Genomic DNA, 7,799 nt, shown 5'->3' with positions numbered 1-7,799 from the left:
CTTTTCACTGCACCTTGGTACATGTGGCAATAAATCTAATCTCAATCTTTATAGCCCCTTTCATTGCCTAATGGCATCTCAAAGTTCTTTATTTCTGAAGGGTTGTAAGATAAGAAACAGAACACAAGAACTGCAGCAGTTCAAGAAAAGCAACCATAAGAGCCACCATCTTCTCAAGCGCAACTAGGGATGGGCAATAGCTGCTGACCTGACCAGTGACATTCACATCCCATGAACCAATTTTGAAAAATCAAGTTGCGCAGCAAGGTCCCGACACAGTCATGTGATAGTGATCAGATTTTAGTAGAGGTTGGGTAGGGGATATTGGGCAGGGCTTCAGAAAGGACTGTCCTGCTCTTTGTGGAAGTAGTGGCGTAGATATCTCAGAGCCATGAGAGGGCAGATGAGGTCGCAGGTCAATGAAAGCACCTCTGACAGAGCAGCACTCCCTCAGTGTTAGACTGGACCTTCTGACAGTGCAGAACTCCCTCAGTGTTAGACTGGACCTTCTGACAGAGCAGCACTCCCTCAGTGTTAGACTGGACCTTCTGACAGAGCAGCACTCCCTCAGTGTTAGACTGGACCTTCTGACAGAGCAGAACTCCCTCAGTGTTAGACTGGACCTTCTGACAGAGCAGCACTCCCTCAGTGTTAGACTGGACCTTCTGACAGTGCAGAACTCCCTCAGTGTTAGACTGGACCTTCTGACAGAGCAGCACTCCCTCAGTGTTAGACTGGACCTTTTGACAGAGCAGCACTCCCTCAGTGTTAGACTGGACCTTCTGACAGAGCAGCACTCCCTCAGTGTTAGACTGGACCTTCTGACAGAGCAGCACTCCCTCAGTGTTAGACTGGACTTTCTGACAGTGCAGCACTTCCTCAGTTTTAGACTGGACCTCCTGACAGTGCAGCACTCCATCAGTGTTAGACTGGACTTTCTGACAGTGCAGAACTCCCTCAGTGTTAGACTAGACATTCTGACAGTGCAGAGCATGTAGAAGTGCACTGAAACGGCTGGTGATTTCAGTAAGATTGGGTTAAATTTGAAAATGAATCATTAACCACAGAGCAGGAATTGAATCTATGACACTCTGCTTTGCACAGCTCAGTTTAACCAGCTGAGCTGCCAGGACCGTGGCTGTGATGATGAGGAGTATGTTTGCAGGTTCACAGGATGGAGTGGAGGAAGATATGGAGTTCCATTCTGTACTGGGGCAATGCCCATGTTTGTGTTTGTGGACAGAGGTAATCCTCAGAGCTTCATCTGGCAGCCAACACAGCTCCCAAATGAAAGGTCTGTTTGTTTGTGAAAGGATCATTCCAGCTCCAGGGAACACCATACAAACAGAGAGGGAAGAGGAGGATAAACTCCGGTCCTTGCCATTACCTCTCACTCAAATTCACAATAATTTCACTGCAGTGTTAATGTAAGCCTACTTGTGACACTAATAAAGATCATTGTTAAAAACCCCACCCCTCCTGAAGGTAGGGGACCTTGCTGTGGCACTTTGTTGCCTTGCACAATGAGGGGGAGGGTAGGGGGAGGGTGGGGGCACGCAGGCAATCTCCATGTGTGTGTTGCAGTGCTATTTGACCACAGGTGGCATCACTGTCGAGCCATACCCTAGCCTTGTCCAACTTCCAGCTGTGCAATTTTCAGCAAAGTTGCTGGATTGTGATCTGAAGCAGATGCCTTGCTTCATTTTACCCCTCCCCAACCCCAGGGGTCCCGAGTCCCCCCGCCCCCGCTCCCCCCGGGAGCCCGTCTGTCGGTCTGGGGTGAGCTGGGCTGGTTTCTGCGCTGGGCTGGGCTTGGTGGGGGGGTTGCCTCTTGTCCAGCTTCTTTTTGCCTCTTTCACGACAAACACTGAGTCGATTTTTTAATTTAGGTTCCACCAATCACATTGCACGATTTAGCTCGGCAGCCAATCAGAGGGGAGGCGGCCGAGGCGGGAAAGATTTTTGTTACAAAGTGAAACTAACCGGAAACAATGAAAACGTCTGAGCGACATAGGGGGAGTGAGGGGTAAGAGAGAGACCCCCAGACAGGGGGAGTGAGGGGTAAGAGAGAGACCCCCAGATAGGGGGAGTGAGGGGTAAGAGAGAGACCCCCAGACAGGGGGAGTGAGGGGTAAGAGAGAGACCCCCAGATAGGGGGAGTGAGGGGTAAGAGAGAGACCCCCAGATAGGGGGAGTGAGGGGGTAAGAGAGAGACCCCCAGACAGGGGGAGTGAGGGGTAAGAGAGAGACCCCCCAGACAGGGGGAGTGAGGGGTAAGAGAGAGACCCCCAGACAGGGGGAGTGAGGGGTAAGAGAGACCCCCCAGACAGGGGGTGAGGGGTAAGCGAGAGACCCCCCTCCCAGACAGGGGGAGTGAGGGGTAAGAGAGAGACCCCCAGACAGGGGGAGTGAGGGGTAAGAGAGAGACCCCCAGACGGGGGAGAGTGAGGGGTAAGAGAGAGACCCCCAGACAGGGGAGAGTGAGGGGTAAGAGAGAGACCCCCAGACAGAGTGAGAGGGGAATAGGGGGAATGAGGGGGGAATAGGGGGGACAGGGGGAGTGAGGGTGGGCAGGGGGAGTGAGGGTGGGCAGGGGGAGTGAGGGTGGGCAGAGGGAGTGAGGGTGGGATAGGGGGTTAGCAGGCTCTGAGCCGGGCCAGGGGGAGCAGCCGCGGGCTGATGGAGCTGCTGGTCCCGGGCGCTGGGCAGGCGGAGCCCGGGAGTGGGCCTGTCCCCCCGGAGCTGCCCCGGGGTTTCCTGCACAGTCTCCAGACCCTGTTCGATATCCTGGACGATGAGCGGAGGGGGTCGGTTCACATCCTGGAGATCGAGTCCCGCTGGCAGGGTGGCTCTGGCCGGGCACTACCCCCGGGGGTGCTGCAGTGCCTGCGGAGAGTGGCACCGGCCTCCGGGTATCTCACCTTCGACAGCTTTGTGTCCGGGCTCCGCTCATCCCTGCTCAGCCCCGGGAACAACCGCTACCCGGGCCACAGGGGAGAGGCTGAGGAACACAGAGAGGGTGAGTGAGTGGAGGGGGGAGTGAGGGACCCAACCCACACCCTGAGAGAGCCACCTCATGCCCCCCTTACCCTCATGCCCACCTTACCCTCGTGCCCACCTCTCATCCCCCTTACCCTCTTGCCCACTGCATGCCCCCCTTGCTCTCGCCCACTCCCTCACACATACCCCCATGCCCACCCTTCACCTGCATGCTGTACCTGTCCTGGGAGTGTTTGATGGGGACAGTGTAGTGGGAGCTTTACTCTGTATCTAACCCCATGCTGTACCTGTCCTGGGAGTGTTTGGTGGGGACAATGTGGAGGGAGCTTTACTCTGTATCTAACCCCGTGCTGTACCTGTCCTGGGAGTGTTTGATGGGGACAGTGTGGAGGGAGCTTTACTCTGTATCTAACCCCGTGCTGTACCTGTCCTGGGAGTGTTTGATGGGGACAGTGTAGAGGGAACTTTACTCTGTATCTAACCCCGTGCTGTACCTGTCCTGGGAGTGTTTGATGGGGACAGTGTAGAGGGAACTTTACTCTGTATCTGACCCCGTGCTGTACCTGTCCTGGGAGTGTTTGATGGGGACAGTGTAGAGGGAACTTTACTCTGTATCTAACCCCGTGCTGTACCTGTCCTGGGAGTGTTTGATGGGGACAGTGTAGAGGGAACTTTACTCTGTATCTAACCCCGTGCTGTACCTGTCCTGGGAGTGTTTGATGGGGACAGTGTAGAGGGAACTTTACTCTGTATCTAACCCCATGCTGTACCTGATCTAGCTGCATTTGACCAAGTGTAGCATCAGGGAGCCCTAGCAAACTATGGTGACATAATGGTTAGCACTGGCTTTACAGTGCCAGGGTCCCAGGTTCGATTTACCAGCTTGGGTCACTGTCTGTGTGGAATCTGCACGTTCTCTCCGTGTCTGCGTAGGTATCCTCCAGGTGCTCCGGGTTTCTCCCACAAGTCCCAATAGACGTTCTTGTTCGGTGAATTGGACATTCTGAATTCTCCCTCTGTGTACCCGAACAGGTGCTGGAATGTGGCGACGAGGGGATTTTCACAGTAACCTGATTGCAACGTAAGCCTACTTGTGACAATAAAGATTATTATTGTTAACCGGCGTCGTTGGGACTCGGGGGGAAATTCTCCGCTGATCGGAGTCATACCTGGCACAAAGGACAATAGGTGATTCTGTTTATTGAAGATCAGTTATCTTAGCCCCATAGGATTGTGTCCTCGGATCAATCATCCTTAGCTCCATGGAATTCCTACAATCCATTCGGATCATCAAGTCAGCACTGACCCTCCGAAAGAGAATTCTACCGAGGCCCACTCCCCCACCCTATCCCTGTAACCCCGTGCATTGACCATGCCTCTGAAAGAGCATTCTGCAGAGGCCCACTCCCCCACCCTATCCCTGTAACCCCGCGCATTGACCATGCCTCTGAAAGAGAATTCTGCAGAGGCCCATTCCCCCACCCTATCCCTGTAACCCCGCGCATTGACCATGCCTCTGAAAGAGAATTCTACCGAGGCCCACTCCCCCACCCTATCCCTGTAACCCCGTGCATTGACCATGCCTCTGAAAGAGCATTCTGCAGAGGCCCATTCCCCCACCCTATCCCTGTAACCCCGTGCATTGACCATGCCTCTGAAAGGGCATTCTGCAGAGGCCCATTCCCCCACCCTATCCCTGTAACTTATTGACGGGGTTAACCATTGACCATGGCTAATCCACCTAACCTGCACATCTTTGGAGGAAACCGGAGCACCCGGATGAAACCCACGCAGATACGGGGAGAACGTGCAAACTCCACGTAGACAGTCACTCAAGAGTCAAACATGGGTCCCTGCTGCTGTGGGGGGCAGCAGTGCTGAACGCTGTGGGGGGGGGGCAGCAGTGCTGAACGCTGTGGGGGGGCAGCAGTGCTGAACGCTGTGGGGGGGCAGCAGTGCTGAACGCTGTGGGGGGGCAGCAGTGCTGAACGCTGTGGGGGGGCAGCAGTGCTGAACGCTGTGGGGGGGCAGCAGTGCTGAACGCTGTGAGGGGGGGCAGCAGTGCTGAACGCTGTGGGGGGGGCAGCAGTGCTGAACGCTGTGGGGGGGGCAGCAGTGCTGAACGCTGTGGGGGGGCAGCAGTGCTGAACGCTGTGGGGGGGGGCAGCAGTGCTGAACGCTGTGGGGGGGCAGCAGTGCTGAACGCTGTGGGGGGGCAGCAGTGCTGAACGCTGTGGGGGGGGCAGCAGTGCTGAACGCTGTGGGGGGGGCAGCAGTGCTGAACGCTGTGGGGGGGCAGCAGTGCTGAACGCTGTGGGGGGGCAGCAGTGCTGAACGCTGTGGGGGGGCAGCAGTGCTGAACGCTGTGGGGGGGGCAGCAGTGCTGAACGCTGTGGGGGGGGGCAGCAGTGCTGAACGCTGTGGGGGGGGCAGCAGTGCTGAACACTGCCACCGTGCTGCTTCATCAATGACCTTCCCACCATCATAAGGTTAGAAGTGGGGTTGTTCTCTTGTTCAGTTCCCTTTGTAACTCCAGAGATACTGTAGCAGTTAATGTCCAAATGCAGCAAGACCGGGACAATATCCAGGCTTGGGCTGACCAGTGGCAAGTAACGTTCATGCCACACCAGTGCTCAGCAATGACCATCCCAATAAGAGAGAATCAAAATATCACCCCTTGACATTCAATGGCATTAACATCACTGAATCACCCACCATCAACAACTTGGGAGTTACCATTGACCAAAAACTGAACTGAACTCCCCATTATATACTATGCTACCAGAGCAGGTCAGAGGCTAGCAATTCTGTGACGAGTAACTCTCCTCCCGAACTCCCCTCCTGACCCCCCCCCAACCCTGTTGACCACCTACAAGGCACATGTCAGGAATATCATGAATACTCTCCACTTGCCTGGATAAGTGCAGCTCCAACAACAATCAAGAAGCTTGACACCATCCAGGACAAAGCAGCCCACTTGATTAGCACCCCTTCCACAAACATTCACTCCATCCGTGCACAGTGGCAGCCCTGTTAACCTTCTCCAAGATGCACTGCAGGAACTTGCCATGGCTCCTTAAGCAGCACCTTCCAAACCCACGACTACTACCATTTAGAAGGACAACAGGGGCAGATATCTGGGAACCCCACATTCTGGATGTTACCCTCCAAATCACTCACTAACCTGACTTCGAAATATATCGCCATTCCTTCACTGTCACTGGGTCAAAATCCTAGAACTCCTTCCCTAACAGCACTGAGGGTGTACCTACACCTATGGAATACAGCAGCTCAAGAAGGTATCTCAAGGGTAATGGGCCATAAATGCTGGCCCAGCCAGCGATGCCCACATCCCATGAATGAATATAGAAAGCTGCAGTTTCTGAGATTGAGCTGCAAGGTGTTGAGTTGTCACGTCTCTCAGTAATTGTGATCTGGTGATGTTTGGTGAATCTCAGCGCTGCCTTGTGTAACCCCAGCTCTGTTTGCTGATGTATTACAGTGGGGAAGAGAAATAAGACTGACCCAGGGAGGAGGAGTGGACAGCAGCCATGCTCTAGAGGATCCAGTGTGTTGAAGCGGACGCAGCCAGTGATGATACATCACTGTCCAAAGTCAGATGTATATCGGGGTCATGGGGATCGGGCGAAGTCACCCCTGAGGATCAGATCCATGAACATTCCTGAGACGAGGACAGAGCTGGGTGGCAGCCCACGGAAGCAGTGCGAGTGCAAACCTGCTGAAATTGGCAGGGAGCTGCGAGTTGAAGAGAGAAAAACAAAGGCCGATCCGCGGCTCCAAGTCATTGAGTCTCTTGCATTGGAGGGGCAGAGATATCTCAAAGCAGGTGAGTGAGAGTGGAGGCAGTGTCAAAGGGAGAGGAATCTAAACGTCTTCGAACATTTCCAAGTGGCTCAGGCTGAGTTGGTGAAGGGGTCAGGACATTTGGCTTTCAGACAGGATTAGGAACAATTGCCATCATGGACAGGGTGCGCTGCATGGCCTGTGTGAGCGTACAAGATTCTGAGTTAATCTCTGAGCATGGATCCCAGAGTTTCCCTTTCTGTAAACTGTCGGTTTCCATTTGACAAAACCCAAGCGGTCAGAGTTTACAGCACAGACAGACCACTCACAACCCTGCTCACTGGCCCCTGGCAAGTCCACTGCCCCACTCTCTCCCCATAGCCCAGTATCAAACCCAAACTAATCCCATTGCCCCACTCTCTCCCCATAGCCCTGTATCAATCCCAAACTAATCCCATTGCCCCACTCTCTCCCCATAGCCCTGTATCTATCTCCAAACTAATCCCACTGCCCCACTCTCTCCCCATAGCCCTGTATCAATCTCAAACTACTCCCACTGCCCCATTCTCTCCCCATAGCCCTGTATCAATCCCCAAACTAATCCCACTGCCCCACACTCTCCCCATAGCCCAGTATCAATCCCAAACTACTCCCACTGCCCCACTCTCTCCCCATAGCCCAGTATCAATCCCAAACTACTCCCACTGCCCCACTCTCTCCCCATAGCCCAGTATCAATCCCAAACTACTCCCACTGCCCCACTCTCTCCCCATAGCCCTGTATCTATCTCCAAACTAATCCCACTGCCCCACTCTCTCCCCATAGCCCTGTATCTATCTCCACGGAGTCTGCACGTTCTCCCTGTGTGTGCGTGGGTTTCCTCCGGGTGCTCCGGTTTCCTCCCACAATCCAAAGATGTGCAGGTTAGGTGGATTGGTCATGATAAATTGCTTTTAGTGTCCAAAATTGCCCTTAGTGTTGGGTGGGGTTACTGG

General features: G+C 54.3%; 1 protein-coding gene across 2 annotated transcripts in view; it reads left to right on the top strand.

Annotated features, from left to right (window-relative positions):
• Nucleotides 1-2,615: 2,615 nt before the first annotated feature.
• Nucleotides 2,616-7,799, top strand: part of sapcd2 (suppressor APC domain containing 2) — a 31,064-nt gene continuing 25,880 nt past the window's right edge. Inside the window, exons 1-2 of one of the 2 annotated variants that reach the window (XM_038781751.1) lie at nt 2,616-3,019; nt 6,503-6,847. In XM_038781751.1, coding sequence (XP_038637679.1) covers nt 2,680-3,019; nt 6,503-6,847 — 685 coding nt within the window. In that variant the 5' untranslated portion in view covers nt 2,616-2,679. The remainder of the gene's footprint in view (nt 3,020-6,502; nt 6,848-7,799) is intronic. The other variant, XM_038781750.1, reaches the window with a different exon arrangement.

The sequence above is a fragment of the Scyliorhinus canicula genome, chromosome 21 (genome assembly GCF_902713615.1).
Source record: "Scyliorhinus canicula chromosome 21, sScyCan1.1, whole genome shotgun sequence".
Taxonomy (NCBI): Eukaryota; Metazoa; Chordata; class Chondrichthyes; order Carcharhiniformes; family Scyliorhinidae; genus Scyliorhinus; species Scyliorhinus canicula.
The sequence above is the reverse complement of the archived record's forward strand: the minus strand, read 5'-3'. Positions and strand labels throughout refer to the sequence as shown.